Below are 20,946 nucleotides of genomic sequence, written 5' to 3'. Positions count from 1 at the left end.
ATATTCCAGTGGCCAATGGAATTTGTTATATCAATTAAATGGATGTTACATTTTCTAATAACTAATTGTTAAGTAAAGAGTCATCTAATTCTTTCTCCAAATATATCGTATATCTAAATATAAGGATCCTCCCACAGGACCTCGCACCAAATGTGCTCAAAGTTAAATGAATTCAGCACAGGTGCTGGAGATAGTGTAGTGTGGCAGGTAAGAGCTAGGACTCCTGGTACCAGACTGCCTGAGTTAAAATTCCAGCTCTTACACTTACTGACTTTCAGAAAGTTACTTAACCTCTGTGTACCTCCTTTGACATATCTGTAAAGTAGGACTGATAACAGTATTGACTTCATATGGTGGCTGTGAGAATTAAATGATTTAACTTACAAAAAGCTCTTAATATGCCTCATACACAGTAAGAACTCTTCACATGTTAGGTATTACTATCACTATCAAAACCATCACGATCCAAAAAATATCCTGTGAAATTTACCTCCAGGTACAAATGCAGAATTCCATTTGGGTAGGAAGTCTGTCTGCTTGTTCAGTATTACTTGGTAGATCACTATTTCAGAGATTATTTTATTTTGAATTTTAGTATCTCACCGAGGTCACTAGAGGCAACCTGTTCTTAAACAGTGAAGAGTTTTTATTTCTTGAAATAAAAAGTAATACAAAATTTAAATTTATGCAGAGCATAAATGAACATTAAGACACAAGAACCAAACATAAAGTGTGGCCCTTACTAGGATGCTGGTTTGAACAAATCAACTTCCCAAACACCCTTTTTAGACAACTGGTATTTCTTATATCAGGATCTCTAAATTCCAAAAGCCACATAGGGATCTTGTTAAAATGCAGATTATGATTCAGTAGGTCTGAGGTGGAACCTGAGATCCTGCATCTCAAACAAGCCCCCAGGCGATGCCCATGCTGCTGGTCCACAGAGCGGACTTTGAGTAACAAGGGGTTAGACACTACCAGGGAATTTATTGTTAATTATATTGTGTATGATAAAGGCACTGTGGTTATACAAAAAATGTCAGAGCTTTTAGAGATGTTCAAGGAATTATATAGGGGTGAAATAACATGATGCCTGGGATTCACTTCAGTAAGTGACAAAAAAGACAGATGAAGCAATTGCGGCAAAATCTTTTCTGGTGAATCCAAGTAGTAGGCATTTGGGTATTCATTGTACTACTCTATTTTTGTGTACATTTGAAAGTTTTTATAATAAAACATTTAAAAAGTACACTTCCTGTAAGATCTTAGAAAAAATTTCCACAGTAAAATTGAAAAAAATAAATTTATTCTAGATTTTTCCTAGTTGTAAAAAGATCACTTTTCTTTTTTATAGACAAAGAAAATATTAACTTCAGGAAGCCCTTCAAAATAACAAAATGAAAAACTAGTAACTTTTTTTCAAACTTCATTTTCTATCTTTAGGTTTTAAGATGTTTTACACTCAGAGTTTTACATTAAAAAAAATTTCTTTCTTCAAACCTGCTGCTTAGGTCTATCTGGTTCAACTAAGAAGATCTGCTCATGTTTCCTGGAACTTAAATACTTACCTGTGGTTGCTCTGAAGTGGTCACAGAATGTGATTCGTTTGTGATACTACTGACACTTATAGGAGATACTTCAAATGTAACATCATCTAGGCCTGGGATAGATGACAACTGAGAAAAGAAAATTAATGTTGGTATATGAAAATATTAGGTCTTTAAACACTTTAAGTTTCTAGGTGTGTGTATGTTTTAAGCAGCTGTCTTAAGTTTTCAAGCCTAAATAAGTAGGTTTATACAATCTCATCTTTGGTTGAAATTCTCCACGCCATAAACTACTTAAAAGTGAAAGGCATTCACAAATAAATTTCTGAAGAATTTCTCACAAATCTAATTAAGCTTATTACCATTCTTTTCTCAGGAATTATTTTTTTTTAGTATAAAGAATCCTAGTGTAAGGAATGACAGCATGGGCTTTGGAGTCAGATTGCCTAGGTTTAGGTCACAAAATGTGACCATGTGTAAATCTTCCCAGGCCTCAATTTTCTCATCTGTAAAGTGGGGATGAGAAAACTTACCTCACAGAGTTGTTGTAAAAAGATTTTTATTAAACATATTGTTACCCCCAAAAAGCGCTCTGTAGCACATTTTAGGTTTGAATAATCTGGGAAATAAAACTCTTGTCACATTTTAATGTATGATACAGCTTATTTTTTCTTCTTTAAACATTCATCACTGAATGTACATTTTAATGTATGATACAGCTTATTATTTGTTTTCTTCTTTCTTTAAACACTCATCACTGAATGTTACTAAAATGTGTTACTTTTCATACACAAAAGATGAGCATATTGTCAGTGGTTAAGTATTTCAGGTGGTATTTGCAAGATCCATGCACACTTTCTTTTCTGATTTCATCCTGGTATCAATGGTATACATTTGTCAAATGTTTGGCTAACTTTGGGGATTAACTAACTCTATGGCCATGGAAATAATTAAGGTTAACTTGCCCATATGGTAACTTAACTTGTGACCTTGGACACTAACTTAAGAATTTCACAAACATTAAAATAAGACACATATTCCTAATAAAGAATAATGAAAAACCAATGGTAATAAGATCTGAAGCAGCAATATTCATTGAGAACTGTTGACTGATGACAGTGTTTAGAACTGTGGCTATGGTCCAAATATTTTCAAGCAGGTATGCCTGCTAAGCGACTATCTTGAACATGTTCAAGGCCAGGTATCCTAAATTCTAAGCTAGAGAAATGCTCTGAGAGAAATATAGTGGCTGAAGTCTACAGGAAGATGCAGAAAGTACAAACTAGACACTCTGATCCTTACGCCAGAAGGTATTAGTTACTCCACTACCTCATAAATATTCAATAAATATTTTTTCACATCATTTTTTTTGATAAAAGGACAAAAGTATACTAGTGTCTCTATTATTTTATATACAGGAAAAATACACATAACCTGTACACTTTCAAATCAAAACAACCTATTTTTGTTAGCTACTTTTTGTAACTTCTGACATCAAAACTAGTATTCTTCATTAGCATTTAATATATTTAAAAATGGAAAAATAGATATTTTCTCCAAATTTTGCTCTGTAGGCATCTAAAGTTTTATATAATTTTTACTGTTATCAAATGATTACTATTAAGACAATTGTGAACTTTCTATCAAAGGAAGTAAACTATGTAACAGTTCAATCTGTTAACATGTTACATTATGCTTTTGATTATTATAATGAAAGAAATCTCAATCCATGTGTACATTTAAACAGACTCAGTTAATGGTCCATAATGAATATCATTTCCTTTGCAATTATAGTGAATTAAACAAAGAGAAACACTGTACCACCTAATGGATGCAGGAACTAAACTGAATTCATTTCTAAATGCAATCAAAGTTAAATATGACTGAGAAAGTTGGTATATGTAGAGCAAAATTTATCCTATAAATTATTCAGAAATACAAACCTTAGCATCTAAAATATTCAGAGTTGTTTCAATTTGCTGAATACGAAGAGAAAGGTCTGCCAGCTTCTGGAAAAGAAAGATTAGAAACAAAAGAATAAAATCTGATTAAAACAAACCGTTAACAAGGATAATGAAGGACAGATTTGAAAATAATAATAACTATGGTTTAATACTTGTCACTTTCTAATATATTACTCTCTTATTTACACAAGAATGAGAACTCAAGTATTCTATTATCTTCATTAGCATGCTTCACAGTTATTTTATAAAACTGTATTCACAGATAAGAAAAAGTTGCATATTCAATATTATCACACTCGTTATCAAAGCAATAATCAATCATTGGGACCAGCATGTAAACTCTGAGGACAGAGTTTTTTTATTCACTGCTATACACTTAGTGATCAAGAACAGTACTTGACACTTAACTGGAGCCTCATAATTATTTGTTGATGAATGAAGAAATTCTTCACAGAAAACAAGAATAAATGTTAGCCCCAAGTAGCCTGGCACAGGATCTGCCTTTATAAATTACTTAAACACGTAAGTATATACAATTAGTCCCGAACCCAAACTTTTCAAGTTTGTAAAGTAAAAAAGGATGAAACTGGAAGATGAGTAGTTAATGATGGAAAGAATTAAAACAAAGATACAAAATTAGAAAAAATACTAAAAGCAAAAGGAATTAACCTACCATCAAAATCCAAGATAAACCAGAACCAAGAGCTTACCATGCTCTAGTTATTCTGTATAATTAAATTAGCTATATATATACACACACACACACACTCTTACACAAATAAAAGTAAGAACATTTATTTAAAACTCCCTAATCCTAAACATTATTCAGAGACACTGTCTATGAGCAGTTGGCCAGTTTACTAGTTGGCTGATGTACAGCATTCTGATTGCTTTCTGGGATATTATCAAGAACTTGACTAACTCAAGCAGAATTTTAACACCTCAAGAAATGGTCATTTTGGCCACATTCAGAGGCGGAAAAAACTGAAAAGAACCAGAAAGTAGTTAGTGCTTCTTCATAAGACATTTATTTTTAAGATGAGCATCCTGATATCTACAAAGATGTAATTTATAAAGAAAACATTAGAATCTAGTTTTAATGGCACTCAAAGCTAAGTTTAATCTTGAGTTCCAGGATTTGTTCACATAAGGCTTTTATGAAAATATAAACACAGGTAAATATAAAGACATCATATGGATAAATTCCTCTCCAAATTACAGGTGTTTTACTGAAAGTCATGGAAATTAAATTTTGGCAAATTTAATCAGTCTAAAGAAGCCTAGTAAAACAAACTTATGGTTACCGGGGGTGGGGAAAGGGTTGGGAAGGGAACAACTGGGAATTCAAGATTTGTAGATACTAACTACTATATATAAAATAGATAAACAACAAGTTTATACTGTATAGCACAGGGAACTATATTCAGTATCTTGTAACTTACGGTGAAAAAGATTATGAAAACAAATCCATGTATGTTCATGTATGACTGAAGCACTGTGCTGTACACCAGAAATTGACACAATGTTGTAAGCTGACTATATTTCAATAAAATATATTAAAAAGAAAAAAAAAGCTTAGTAACTGCAGAAATCCTACAGCAAATTAATCTGTAAAGTGAGTGATAATTTCTAACTTATTTTAAAATGCATAAATTGGTTTTATTAAAATAAGTGAACACAGAAAAATAAACAGATAAATTAAAAATTAATGCTGTTTTCATGTATTCATATAAATATCTACTTTTAAGCAATAATCATCATCACTGTAAACATTTGGGCATTTACCTTGCTATGCTAAACTGTATATGCAACATATCACTTGAACTCTCACACCAAGTCTATGAAGTAGGAACTATTATGCCAATTTTAAAGATGAGAAAATTAAGTAAAACAATCTGAACTCAAACACTGCAAATCCAGATACTATTTTTGAAGGAATTTCATCTTGTTTACACATTGATCGCCACATCACCCAAATTTGGGTGACAGCTGTGTTTCTTCAGGGGCACTCAATCCACAGGGGGTGATCAGTGTTAAAGCATAATGCCACAGACTGTGGGTGATGTGTCAATGTAGATTATAACAAACTGACTGTAACAAATGTACCATGTTGGTGGGGGATGTTGATGGTCGGGCAGGTTGTATACATGGGGTGAGAGGGGGTGTCAAGGAATAAATGGGAACACTATACTTTCTGCTCAGTTTTGCTGTGAATATAAAATTGCTCTAGAAAATAAAGCTTAGTTAACTAAAAAAAAAAGTAAAATTCCCAAGCACTACATAAATGTAATTTTTGTTATTCCAAGTTAATAAAGCATCAGTCTACTTCTCACTAAAACTAAGATGCTACTGTGCTAAATACTGGGAATGAAACTTTTCTAATCAAATTTCCTAAAACAGACGTTTCTTCTGGAATTACTACAACATATGTATTAAAAATTTTTCAGGGTTTGATCATAAATTGTCCTTAAATGGATACTCAAAAATTCACACAGGATAGGGTAAGGATTGAAATACAAGTCTTAGTAAATAAGGGAATAAGGATTAAAATGTTTATTTGGAAAACTACTTGTTGACAAGGAAGATTACAGAGGCTTGGAAGATAAAAAGCTATACTTTCTAGAGCAGTAATTCTCAATTTTTTTGAATGCAGATTTGTCTGGTATGTCACTCTTTTGCTTTGGAACTCATTTTACCTACCTTTATCTACTATTATCAAAACCTCACCAAAATGAAGTGACCTGGTTTTTTAATAAAACAAGATTATATGAATGATTTATTCATGCAAGGCATGAAAGACATTGATCTAATAATCAATATATTTTAATTTGTAATAATTTACCTGAATATCCTTGGTATATAGTAACAACTGTAAATAAAGTATAAAGAAATCTGAAACAACTGTAATTTAATTAAAAGAAGATCTGTGCTTTCTATAGGTAAGTCATATGTCCTAATACTACTATGATTTTTATTGATCAAATTTAAAGGAAATGTGCAATTTAAGTTAGAGGTGAAAAAAAATCCAATTATAATTTTTTTTCCCATCCAAGTTCACATACCCCAAGTTTAGAACCACTATGCAAATGATTTTCTCAAAATCAGATCAACAGAAGGCTTTTTCTCTTGGCTAGGGAAGATCTTTGTTATGAACAAATTGTGTTTTTAAAATTATCCGTAGAAGTATTATCCATCCTCTCTAGAGCTAATTTTTGAGAGTCTAAAATATTAAATATGCTACCTGGATTATAAAATTTAATGCTTTAATAAAGGACACAGTACTGTACCACAATTTTGAGTTTTTAAAGTGTATAATTGGTTTCTTTTGTAATCCTACACATTTTATTTCATGCATTTAAAAACATCAACTTTATTTCACTACACTGCCAAAGGATCCATGGCACAATTAAGAACCTCTGCTTTTCAAAGATTATTCAGCATAACAGGTTTTGAGTCTGTTCTCATGTAATCACTGTTGTAACATATATAAATACGTACTTCTTAGAAAGCCAGTGTCACTTGACAAAATACACCTGACTTCATTTATGGGTTGCTGAAGCTCATTTCTAAGCTGTTTATGTCTTCCACATTTTCCTTCTACAACTCCCAGACCACCATAAAGCAGGTGGTCTCAACCTTGTCTCTACTGACATTTTGGGCTGGATAATTCTTTGTTCTGAGGGGCTATCCTGTGGGTTTCGCAGAATCTCTGACCTCTACCTCCTAAATGCCACAAAAACTCTTCAGTTGTGACAACTAAAAACATCTCTAGACACTGCCAAACGTCCCCTGGTTGAGAACCACTGAAGTGTAGATGACTACAGATATATTATAAATAACATGATCAATAATGGTAACTGTCTCCACTTCTGAAAGTTTCAGCAGGGAGGAAATAGAAAGGTAACAGTCTTTCCCATCCATTTAACCGTCCTCTTTATAAGGATTTAAAGCAAATCTGAAATACCCCGATTTGGGAGTACGGGGGAATTTACAAGGTACCAGAAGTTTGGTCAGATAAACCGCAAACTTCCTAATGCATCACTCACCTATTCCTAAGGCATTTCATTTTATTCAAATGAAAGACAAAAGAAGAAACATGAGGTTAACAGTTGAAGGTGGAAACAAAAATACTGCAATATCTAATTCGCATATCCAGTTCTCTAAAAGAGCAGCAGTATTTTAAAATAATGGATCTCCTGGTGTATCACTTTGGGTTGATTATGTCCTCAAAGCCAGAAAGGGAAGCAATTGATGGTTTAATAAGCTTCATCCGACAATTAAGGCCAGCAGTTATAAAAGCAGTTGTAAAAGTTGTAGGAGTAAATAGTTTTAAACAAAACATTATTTGCTTGAAGGTTAAATCTGACGGTGGGCTTAAAAACTGCATGTAAAAGATAAGCACTGTAAATATTTTTAGGCTATATGAAGATTCTCAGCACTTACGCCTGTAATTAAAGATTTTTTTTCTGAAAAAAGAAACATTTAAGAACATTTAAAAAATGACTAAAACCCCAGTATTCTAGGCATGTTACAAGTCTGAGTCAAAATAATACATGTAATTGCCCTGTTTATAGAGTACCTTTAACTTCAAAAATCACAGTAATGTTAAATTTCTGCTCAGTTTTATCTGTGATATCCATAGAACTTGCACTGTTCCTCTACTTCCCTTTTTAAATTTTCGGTCCCAGCAGACTACCATAAGATTTTGCTGATTAGGACCAGAATAGAAATGCTTATAGGAGATTTGTGAAGGAAGCAATGACCCTAAGTAACTTTGTAACTTGGGTCTGATTCAACTACTTTCCTTTCTCTGTCTTCTAACTTTTCTCCTTGATTCATTAGAAGAGTTATTAGAAGAGTTACAAAGTAGCCTGATACCAGAAAATTTTTAAAAAGATAAGTTCTTCAATTTTCTCTTTATCAGAGAACTCTAAAACCAGTATTACTGATGAAGAGAATCCTAGAAATTTGTTTCAAATTTAATTCTTGTTCGAGTTCAGCTGTGACTGAAGATACAGTTTGGGTTTGGTTCAAACAAGATTATGTGGGAAAAAAAAAAAACACCAAAAAAGGCAAAAAATAAAAACCACCAGGTTTTCTTCTTCCTCCAATTCACTTCCAGTTCAAAAAGTAACAGTTGAGGTTCATTTTTCATTGAGGGAAATGTAGTCATTTTGGTTCTTATTTAAGGGTTTAGCTAAACAAGGACCTCAGGTGTAATAGGTACTATTAACAAATTACAACTCATTTCGAAAAACTACGTTGATCTTTACTCAGGAGAAAATGGCACTTTATGTTTGAACACATATATTATATCCTTGGAATTTATCATACCAAAAAAGACATCACATCAAATGGACATAATATAGCAAAGAAGTGAATATGAATCTAAAAACTAAATTTTGGTATTTTTAAAATTTAATTTTATTTGTTTTTTTAATTATTATTATTATTTTTTAATTGAAGTACCATCAGTTACAATGTATCAATTTCTGGTGTAAAGCACAATGTCCCAGTCATGTATATACATACATATATTCGTTTTCATATTTTTTTCATTACAAGTTATTACAAGATATTGAACATAGTTCCCTGTGCTATATAGCAGAAACTTAAACAAAAAATCTATTAAGAAACTAAGTTTTGAAGTAGCTATAAAGAAGACACTGCAGTCTCTCACCTGAAATGATGTAAACATGATGTAAACATGCCTCTTATTCAGATCAGATGGTGCAATACAACAGAAGACTGAGACATTTCTGTTTTTTCTAGTTAACAGATCAGAGTTGGAATCCCAGCTCTTTTACTTTCTAGCTGTGTGAGTGTGGGCAAGTCAGAGCAGCTACTGCAGCAATCCATACTATGTACTCATATATATGGTGAGTGAATGAATGAATGACTAAGCAAATGATTTAAATCTCTCTACATCTCAGTTTCTGTATTTCTAAAAAAGGGGTAATTAGACCCCTCTCAAAGGGCTGAGCTGTGGTGATTAAACACATGTAAAAAAATACAACGCCTAGCACAGAATAAACACACAATATTACTTATTGTCATCACATCACAGGCTACAACTGACATAAATATCCAAAAGCTAAAATATGAAATGTAAATAATGAGTTACAGTCAACCATAGATTATCATCCATTAAGGAGAAAAAGGCAATAAGCTACTTTTAAATTTCATGGATTTTTGGTCAACAAACTTTTTTCTAGAGTTCAAGAAAGAACTAGGGAAAAGTGATATAGTCCAAACAGTTGTAGGGGGAGTAGAAAGTGGAACAGAAGGGGAGAAAGAGTGAATCCTGAGGCTTTGATAACGCACAAGCAATCAACAAACAAGAGACAATTATTGTTATACTTGATCTAGTGAAAACTGTCAAGCACTACAAGGGTAAGGGAATATCCCCACTTCAGGGCAGCTAAATCAAGTTGCCTTCATAGATGTGTTTGCCAGCTGTTTTGTTGTTGCTTGCTTTATTTTTTAAACTGGTGATGAGAAGTATGAGGATGGATATTTGCCCTTCTCTAACAATCCTGGAATAATCTCTCCAGATACTTCTCCACCCTACCTTGGTATAAAATGAGAAGGGCTAAATCCGAGGCTTACTGCTTTTTAGTCAGTCTCCTTGCCATTTATAGAGGCAGCTGTACAAGATAATACCCCTTGAAGCAAGCACCTAGTCTCTGGGCTTGTCAGATACAATATATTACTTGAACCCCCTTACTCTATCAATTATCATATCATATTCCAATTTCTTTTGTCTTGGAAGGCAGAAGAGATTTTTGACAACTAGACAAAAACAACAGAAGGAATCTTATACAAGTGAAAATAGTTTTCCTTATGTAAGTGAAACGTTTCCAATTTTTATTAATATATCTAACAAAAAACATATGCTGAGGCTCTACCTTATATTATATATAAGACAGAATGAACTGAATACTATTTAATTGACACAACTGCGAATTATCTAATTTCCCCCCCTTTCTCCTTTCTTCTTTTTTTTTTTGGAGGGGGGGTTATTTACTTTATTTTGAAGGATTAATCAGGATTTTTATAACAGCTTCTCAACATAACAATAATTCACCTGACAAAAATTGGTATTTACTAGCTAACTTCTCAGGAACTTTTCTATTGTGTTAATCACAATGCATCTAGGATGGAGATACTTCATAGCACAAAAAAGTAGATTGGCTAGGACTGGGAAGTCTCGGGGTATTCTCATGGTATTTCCTGCAGCAGGCCTTGACTTCTTAGTGAAATCCTTTTAATTTCTGATTAAAGCATCCCTGAAAGTGCATTTAGCTTTATGGTCACTGAACTTTTGTGAAGTAGAATTTGCAACCTTCCAGAGAAATACTGTCATACCACTGTGGAGATTTACTCTTGTCTACTGACAGAGCACAGTCAATGATTTTAACAATAAAGTGTGTATGTGTAACTTGTTCCTATTACACAATGCCCCTGATGCCTACAATCTTGACTCCTACACCTTTTAGGCAACGACCATCCCTCTATGAACAGTCTCTATTCAAGGACTTGATTGTGGAGGATACTTAGTCAAATGGGGAACAGTAACTTCAGCACTCAGGTAGTTCTTGACACCAAAATGGAGCCCTAAGGTTTGACATGATCCTTAACTGGTAAAGAAAACTGAGCAAGAACAACACCTTTTCGTTTCAGACTACTGTTGTTCTATTTCCTTGTTCTTTTTCTTCTTTCTTAAACCCAATTTCAACACATAGTTCCCATTTTCCTCCCCATTCTCTTTTTAGGCTCTTTAAAAGACATGGTTCCCTGGATCTGGTACCTAACCCGTAATTGGGTTACTTAATCCTCACTTTACAAGCCATTTGCAGAAAGTATTTTTATTTCCATAATGATATTTGGTACCGAAGTTATGTTTCTAGGCTACCTCCCCAGTCATCTTTTGGATCAAGCAATGTACAGTAATTTTAATATAAACTGAAACAATATATACTTAAAATGTAAATCTCTAACCAATTTCAAAATAAAAAAATGTTTTTAAATGTGAAATTTTGGAATTCCTTTTTTTCTCTTTAATCACAATAAGCTTCACTGAACTATCTCACAAAGGTAGAAAATTAATTCAGCAGAGGTGGGCTGCAGGAATGAAGGCAGTAAGAATCAAAGAGGATTTAAGGTATGTTAACATAACAACTGGCTGACAAGAGGTAATGGCACATGAATACATAGACTGTAATTCTTGTTTACTGCGCTACTCATTAAACCAGTATCACAGGACCTACCTCCTCACAAACAGTAGAAAAGCGGTTGAGAAACTGTACAGTGTGCACCACAAATTGGTTTAGAAATGCCACCGTTCTTTTCTGTTGAATAGCTGGCACCTGTGTTTCGTAAAAATAAACATGATCCGTACAGGAGGAACGTAACCGTGCGATCCCCTTCGGGGCGTTTCGCTCGTGTAGTCTGAGTTTATTGGAAGTACTGCGAAGTCATTAACTTGTTTTCCTAAACTGTGGGGGTGGGATGTCAAAGTTGGCAGAGGCTGCAAAGTTTGAGAATGGGCTCTGGATTCACGAGGGTGAAATTTCGAAGGTAAAGGCAACGTACATTAAAAACATGAAAAACTTACGGGCCGAACAAAAGAGGCAGAGATCGGAACCGGCCCGTGTTGCCAGCGGTCACCCTTGAGGATAGGGACTCGTGAGCCAGGAAGCGAAGGCTGGGAGAGGCACGCTCCTCCTCCCCCCACCCTCCTCCATAGACAACTCGGGAAAGACCTCTCTTTAAGGTGGGAACTGTGGGACTCTCCCTCCCGAGGCCAGTGGAAAACAGGCCCAGAGCCAGAGTTGGCCAGAGAGAGACAGGGGTCTCCCTGGGAACCTGACTTCCCTTCCCCATCCTCCTCCCAGGACGCCGAAGTTCGACTCCATCTTTTACAAACCTTAGTCAGGTCTATGCCTGACCCCATGAGAGGAAGCCCATCCTCATCCATCTCCTCAGCGGGCGGGGAACCCAAAGCTCACCCACAAACCCCTGCCTGCCCGGCCGGCCCGCCCAACCGGGTAACACCGTCTGACCGCCGGCCCTAGTCCCCTCCTCCCGGGCCTTTCCCGCCGGAAGGAAACGCCTCCGCCCGCCAATCACTCGGCGGCTCACCAAGAGCTCGCCCCCTTCGCACGCATTCTGGGATTGGTAGTTCTAGCTCCATATTGTGACGTCAACGAGGGGCGCCGGGTGGAGGAAGGCTGTGATTCTAGCAAAATCTTAAAAGGGGGTCAAAAAAAAAAAGGGTAAAGCGTCACGTCTGCTTGAGGTTATCCCTGCTTATTCGTCTCAGCTATTTAAGGAGTTAAGTCATTCGTCAATTTAAAAGAAAAAATATATGTATATATAAATAAATATGTATTTAACCTACTAAGCGCCAGACACTGCTAGGCCCTGTGGTAAATACAAAGATGGAATCCGATTGAACATATATATAGGACTTTAGAAACATTAACTTATACTCAGTTGGCCAGCCGATTGACAAAAATGTTTTTGAAAGTGATTTGGTTTCTTAAAAAAAAGGAAAAGACAAATATAATGCTGCGAGATGTAATTTCTAGTTAACAGAAGAGTGGGAATTTCTGTCTCCTAGAGCCCTTTGATTACTGTTCATCATCCACAGCTCTTGATAGCAGTGGCATTCGCAACTTGTTAATTGACTATCAAGGGCTATTAAGAATAATCTGTAGCTAAAAGTCTTGGTCCACTGCCAGAAATCCTAATATATCCTCCTGCCTCCAGACTGTCTCTCTTTGAAAAGGTATTACCAGATTTCACTTACTGTAGTGAATTTTGGAGGCAAAACAAGTACATTGTAATAAATATTGATTTCAAAGGGCAAAAACTATAAATGCCACCTGCATATATACATTAAATTAAAAATATTAAGAATTTTCCAATACTTACCTTTGTTTTCATAGCAGGTAACTAGAAAATTACATTTTTATCATGAATCAGTTCTTAGGTGGGGAAAATGATGAGCTCTGGGTTCCAATTTTTCTTTTTGTGTTTTTTCCTGCTCTGCCTCAGGATGAACAGAGGTTCATAACAGTGGGAAAACAAATTTAAATGTCCCCTATCTCTGCTTACCCCATGCTCAGGAGTGATACAAAGCATCTACTGGGGCTTGGTTAAGTAAAGGAATTCTAGTCTAGTTATTCATTCTAGGCTTCTTATTGTCTAGCGTAAATAAGAATCCATTGTTTCAGGCGTCTTCTTTTAATTGTGGCTTTCCTAACTTCAATCAGACAGTTGGGTTGTAGGCTTATATCCTCTAAGCAGGAGACTGGATTCCTCCCTAAAAAGCAGACAACCTCAAGAGAAGATACCTGAAGATATTTACAATTAGGGAGTTCCCAATAAAACAGCACATAGCCTAATGAGTATCCTGCTTTAAGGGGGTTGTGGGGGAAGGTCTCCCTGTTGTATTTGTACCCACGGACTTTAATTTATGGAGGTGACTGAGCGATGGCGCAGAGAGGTTAATATCATTGAAAGAATGTTATTTACATTTCCTAAGAGAAGGGAGTACGCCATGCCACACAGGGCTTAGAGGAAACGCTAGATTTTGGATAGGAGGCAGGCAGAAGCAGGAACTTGGGGAAAGTCTAGACCAGAGCCTTTATTGGGGTTTCTGTGGCAAGGGCAAGGCAGGGCAGGAGAAACAGGTGAAGACTGGCTGGTGTGAATGATTCCAGCGGGCTTTGGGGCATAGGAGCTGTACCTGCTGTCTATACCTGGCTCTGGGTTGATTTAGGGCAGGGGGAAATATAAGCTTGGTGTGTGAGTTTAGATAAGAGGTGGTTGGGTGTAATGGGCTGGGATTGGTTGGTTTGCATATGAAAAACGTGCTTTCTAGTAAATTGTTTGACTATCTTTGGGAATTAATTAGTCCTAGGAGATGCAGTCTTTCCCAGGGTTTAGAAGACCACAAATGCCACAACTTCAGAATACAGAAAATAAGAAAATAGTTAATATAACTGGACCTGTGATGAATAGATGTTGAATAGACAATTACAGAATCTAAGAAAACACAGAACACTCACCTTTCAGTGTGTGGCCTTTTAGGCACTAGTTTCAGCAAGACACCTTACTTCTGGGTCTGGTCTCACTCAACTTCTCAAGAAGTGATCAGAGGGGAAGTAGTAGCTACCTGACTATGCAAACCAGGGGGAGGCTATTTGAGAGTGAGGGTCTAATCATTCCACATCCAGACTCTAACAAACTTCCTGCTGTGCTAACGCCTAAAACACTGTACCCACTTTCAGAGGAACTGGTGCCCCTCAAATCCAAGTGTCTTCTTAACTGCCACTTTTAATCCATATAATACACTCCTTGCTTTCATCACTCATTTGAGACCTAGATGCTACCTTTATCTTTTGTGACCATGTGGTATTGCTGACTCGTGTAATTTCTCTGAGGTCAGAGGCCAGAGGCCAGTTTCCATTTCTTTATATTCCCTTATACCTTTTACACATGATAGACAGTTTACACCTACTTATTTTTAAGTTAAGAATTTATTATAAAGGTGAAATATTTATTACGGAAAACTTCAAGGAAAAAGCATAGGCAGGAAAAATGTCAGCCACAATCACTATTCTTAGAAGTAACCATTGCATTTTTATAGAGCAAATATATTTTGTCTTGAATTCACTAAGTCAGATTTTTTCCCCAGGGTTGGGGAAAATGGTATAAAATGGTATAAAATGAGGTAGGCTTCAGGCATGGGTCATGGCTTATCTTTGTACACCTTCTGTAGTACTCTGTCTTCTTCACAGAATAACCCTTTCCATTTATTTAAGAAACAAAACAAAACAAAACAGCATACGGTGCCACTATCAGCTGCTTCTAATTAACCTCCTCTGGAAGATTCCGTAAATGACTCAGCACCTGGTCTTCTTAAAGCAGTCAGGTTATTTTGAATCACAACCTCAAAAGCACTTAACACTACTCTGGAAGTTCAATATCAACATTTCTTTCTGTAGCCTTATTTCTAGAATTCAAAATAATCATGTTAGAACCTTTGCTATTACCCTTTAAAAAATGATGGGCCAGAAGGTATGAGCCAGTCAGTCTAGGAAAGTGGTTCACAATATTTTCCAGTATGAGAAGCCCTTTTTGATAGAAAAAAATTTTGAGAAGCCCCAGATGGTTGCAGCTGGATATTTAACATTCACTGCATGAATACATAAACATTGTTGAGGACTTAAATAGTAATATTAAGTGAAATGGGTGAGCTCTATTGGGAAATCCATCTTAAAATCCTAAATTTTCATTCAAAGATAGTATTTTGCTCCCTCTTATTTCCCAGGCTAGGTTCTATTAGTTTTCCTATAATAAATCCTGCCTTAGAAAATCTTACACATTACATAAGCAGGAATAGTTAAAGTATTCTGGCTTTCATCTGAATTCCAGAGCCAAACCTGGGGTCATAAAGGATATCAAGATGACAGGCATGCCTGGAAACTTTTAAACCCTATCAATTTTTCTGAATAAGAAAAGTCACCTCTCTGAACTGGAGGAAAGGGTTCATTGGCAGGCTCATTCGTCCTACTACCTGTTAATGGTGTTTTGGGGGAGGAAGAGTGGTATGGCAGGAACCTGAGGTCAAGGTCTTCTAGAATTACGTGGGCAAGTTTGATTTGGGGGCTGTGTTATCTCAGGACCCCAGAAGGCCATGGCTTACAGGAAAATGAAAATTTTCATAGTGGTAATATGAATATTGAGAAACCCTTCCAATAATTTCATATTCTTGCAGTTTTTTTTTCTTCCATCAACAGGTTGGGAAGCAATGACCCAGGGTTTTGTAAAGATTATATACATAAGTGAACACATCTTAGTTACTGTGGTAGGTAGATAGAATGATGGGAAAAGGAATAGGTGAAAAACACTGACAATTCCAGGACTGCTCCACGGGTTTGGAGTTTAATGTATTTGTGGGGTAAATCCAGGATGGGATGAGAGTTCTGAAGCAACTATATACGAACAGGTCCTGTACTTGCTCAAAAATCAAGCGCCAGGGAAATCTTACTAGCACTCTACAGATTTCACGTGAGGGATGCCTCCCACAGATGTTCTACTTGGTACATCAACCGGGAGAGAAATGCAGCATTAGCTGTTCACAACACAGCTTGAGGCACTTGTGTCCAACTCTCGGGAGCAGCAGCCCAACAGAACATTTGGCAAAGTATTTAAAATTCCAGAGAGTCTAAATCTTAATGAAAAAAGAAAAAAAATTTCTTTTTGTAGGCTGGAGACCGAAATGAGCTAAGCTATTATATGATAATTACAATAAAATATATCTGAATTACTTTACCTGCAATAAATCAACACCTCGTTTTCATTAGTACTAATGGAGGAAAGAACTAGCAATTAAGAAGCATTAAGAAAAGATGGTAGGGGAAAAAAAAAGAAGGTAGAAAAAAGTTCTTTAAAAAATAATTTATATTGGTCTGGTTCAGCCTTACTGCTAACTAAGAAATTTGTTTCTTGTAGTTATAGTCTAAGTAAAAGTGAACTAATTTGTTTAGACAATCTATACCTTTTTTTTTTACCACTGTGGTATAATTTATCATTAGTTGCCTCTGGTTTACTTAAGGTTAGTTGTCTGGGGCTTATTTCCTTTATACACTGTCTCAAAAATAGAGATTTCCTAAAACAGTATTAGAAAGGTCTTCTTGAGATGGTTGCAGAGATTAACCTTAATTTTGGCCAAAGTCTAATCTTGTCTGGATTTGGCTCAATGATAGGACAACAGCTGTGTTTATAAGAAAGATCAAAGTTTTGTGTTCAACCACCATTAGAAGCAAAGAGACCAGCAGCATTTATTGTCTTTTACTACAAAGAAAGGAAATAGGCACTCAACTCAATACAGCACTAAAACTGCAGTTGGTAGAAATGCTTATTTCATCCATCTTTAAATCTATTTGGTTACTCAAATTGTTTGCAAAGGCTGAGAAACCTGGTGAACTCCCCTTTTACTACCATTGTTCAGATGCATTTTATAAGTTCATGTAAGTGTTACAAATCCCAAGGTAGTATGTTATGTTAAAAATTAGTAGAGAAGGTAAATAGCTATATAACAAAGACATAAGTTAAACAGAAACAAGCTGATTCAAAGAAATTTCCAGGCAAATGTAACTTGATCCTACATAAGGGCAACAATTGTTTTTACTAAGGTAGTTCAAAGAACAGCTGAAAAGATCAGAAAGTAGATTCAGTGCTTTTGATTTCCCATGAAGTCTGTGTCCATCCATACAAAAGAAATTGGTTATGTTGAGTCTGAGTAATGAATATGTCATCAAATGGGTATTCTTTTTCCCTTTTGTGAAATGAGAACCTCAAAGTTGATATCCTGTTTTGTTGTTACTGTGCTTAGTGAACAAATGATCACTGTAAGTTAAAGTCACGTTAATAATACTAACAAAAGAAAACATCTACCTATGTTTTAAAGGGCATATATCTTTAAATGTATAATTAGAAACGAATGTTAGCTGTTTTGAAATTCTTTCTCAATGCCTGTTAAATGTTTTTGAATCAGCAAGGTGTTAGATTAAAGAAACAGAGTGTTCTCTCCTGTCCCTGTTGTTGAGTACACCAACAGTTTGATAAAGATATACTGGAACAGAATGCTGCTTCTGAGAAGTTGAACAAGCTCTCATCAGGAATATGTGGAAATGGACCATCACAATGGTCATTTTCACTTTCAAAATTTTACTTAGGCTTAGAACTAAGGGTATTACTGGTATGGTCTTAAGTTGGGTTAAACTGAGTTTAACTTTTTGAGCTACAGAAAAACATGGGGAATAATTTGGAGCAAATACTTTTTCTCTCTTCAGAAATTAGTTTTGGGCATAATACTGTCTCATAACTTCCCAATCAGCATTTCTGGGATAATGTCAGATTTTGGACAATTACAAAAAACCAGACACAAATGTGCAAACCAGATTTCAATTTCTTCTCCACTGACATGAGATTTAAAACAGCAACAGGAACATTTCTAGGTCAGTGTCAATATGTAGTCACAAATTACCGAAGTAAGAAACAAACTGGAGTGCATGGGTGTGTGATTTTGTGTTTTTGGCATGAGAAAGATATTGAAATATTCACAACATACAAGCCAAATCATAAAAATAAAATGAGACTTACACGATCCCATCATTTTGAAAGAGTAGGATTTAGTTCTGACATCTTGCAGATTTGTGATATCCTGACTTTTGCTTCAACAGTCCTAAATAATACAAGTTTTAGAACATAAGTGCAACTTTTTTTTCTTTCTACAATGTTCGTAAGTGAAGCAATCCCAAGGAAAACTTATTTCAACAGACGAAAAACCTCTTAGGCACATTTATAAACAAACATGGAAAAACTAAAACTAGGGGATACACACACACAATCAGATCTCCTGTTATTTATCAGGAACTACAAGTGATGACCAATAATTAATTCCCCCTTAAGCATTTCCTCCTTTATTAGTCTCATTTAAACATCGTTTACCAAGAACAAAGTTTACTAAGGAAAAAGAGTATCATTATACCATTTAAAGGAATTGACGACACTAAAGTTTAACAAGCAAGTTGGAAAATGGTCAGATAGCTTGTCTGTGAGATCTAAAGAAACAGAAGTTTAGAATTCTCAATGCTTATTCGGTATAAAATGTATACCACTCCTAAAACTAAAAGGTAAAGACACCCTTCTCATTTCTTGAGAATGTCTTATCTCAGAGTCTTTAATTTATAAATGTAACCACCATTTTCTGAGGGTAACATTTCTTGCCTTTCTTTGACATAATTTTATTTAGAGGACCACCATGAGTTTTTTTCCCTTGCTGTGTCCCCTAACTGATAGTAGCCCCATTGGGTGATTTCATCAGGTAACTTTTATATATGGGTAAGCCCTTGTTCCAGAGGATCCATTTTCTAGATACTGAAATACCCAAGCTCCAACACACTCACTTCTCCAATCTTCATTCCTAAGCCCACTCAATTCTTAAGTCAACTTTTCTAAGTATAAGACAATTTTCAAATACACTGGCCCAATCTGTCATTTTGGAAATGCATCCTGAAATGACAAATTCTTACAAATTCTTTGGCCTATCTTGATGCTACTAGGGTTCTCTGTCCCATCAGGGACTGTTAAAGGGAACCATGTTAAAACTCCCTGACCTTTGCCTTAAGTTCAGAATCTGCTTATGAAGAGTTAAAAGAAACTACTTGTATTATTTGGTAATTATATTTCACTGTATTAAATAATTAAATTGGAAACTGCTATACTACACAATTTTTCATCTGTACTTTAAAGCTTGTAATAGTTTATACCAAACATCTACATACTTAAAAAATCTTACTAAATTTTAAAAAACTACCTGTAACAATTCCCTATTTCTTAAAGTTAACTGTGATTCCATTAAGATACTTACCTAAGATATGAACAGAAAGCTTGAGTAAAAAATATTTACTGACATTAATTAAAAAGAAATTTCCAAATCCTCAAAAACAAGAACTATCCATCTCTGAAGTAAATTAATAATAACTACAAATCCCTGAACTGTGTGAGACAGGTATTTTCATTCAGCTTTACTTAATCCTCACAGCAACTCCATGAGACAGTGATTCCTATCTCCACTTTACAGGAGGAAATGCAGCTTCAGAGAGGGCATTAACTCACAGGAATACAGACTTTGTAGAAATCTATTTAACCCTGTATTCTTCTGATTAGATCATGATGTGTCACAAAAACATGTTACGGCTGCCTTACAAAATGTTTATTTCAGTGATCTTTGAGAGGGTAAATACAGTTCTATTGCCACTAGGTGCCATCTCAAAATCATTTAAGTTTGATAAGAATGGTGAAGATTTATAAAAGGCAGAGGCTTTTAAAGGTTTTAAATTATAAGTCATTTCATAAGGTAAGCTTTATCCCATAAACCAAATGTTCTGAAATTGTTGAGACATCCAGTAAAAAGGAATTTGCATATAGTAAATAGGGTCAAGTAACATAATCAGTCACATTTTAAGGAAATGGAAAATCATTTCTTATATGAAGTTGAATAATAATGCTTTATAATTACTGAGGAAGATGTAATAAGACCCCTACACATACAGATTGCATATACCTACACATATACATTCAATCCCTTCCAGAATAACACTGAAAGGAGAAGACTTATTTTTCCTTTTGTAAATGTTTATTTCCTTGAGAATTAGGAAAACAGCGTGCATTTAAGGTCTAGAAGATAGGATGCACTTTGGAAAAATCCTGTGATAAAATCAAACACATGTTTCCTTCCATGTTTTCTAGAGCTGCTGAGTCAATCGTAGTCTTAAAAGATGATTAGAAATACATATATAAATATATATATACACACACATATATATAGATAATATATCAGAACAGTAGGAAAA

General features: G+C 35.1%; 1 protein-coding gene across 4 annotated transcripts in view; it reads right to left on the bottom strand.

Moving 5' to 3' along the window:
* The window catches only part of WASHC3 (WASH complex subunit 3), a 44,026-nt gene extending 31,424 nt beyond the window's left edge, over positions 1-12,602 (bottom strand). The window contains exons 1-4 of one of the 4 annotated variants that reach the window (XM_045522495.2): positions 12,441-12,602; positions 11,782-11,880; positions 3,491-3,556; positions 1,569-1,676 (exon numbers count right to left, since the gene is read on the bottom strand). In XM_045522495.2, the coding sequence (XP_045378451.1) occupies positions 1,569-1,676; positions 3,491-3,556; positions 11,782-11,880; positions 12,441-12,491 (324 nt within the window). In that variant the 5' untranslated portion in view covers positions 12,492-12,602. The remainder of the gene's footprint in view (positions 1-1,568; positions 1,677-3,490; positions 3,557-11,781; positions 11,881-12,440) is intronic. The other 3 variants (XM_010962798.3, XM_045522494.2, XM_010962797.3) reach the window with 3 other exon arrangements.
* Positions 12,603-20,946: the final 8,344 nt, after the last annotated feature.

This window comes from Camelus bactrianus, chromosome 12, assembly GCF_048773025.1.
Source record: "Camelus bactrianus isolate YW-2024 breed Bactrian camel chromosome 12, ASM4877302v1, whole genome shotgun sequence".
Lineage (NCBI taxonomy): Eukaryota > Metazoa > Chordata > Mammalia > Artiodactyla > Camelidae > Camelus > Camelus bactrianus.
Note: the sequence above shows the minus strand (reverse complement) of the source record. Positions and strands in the feature narration are given on the sequence as shown.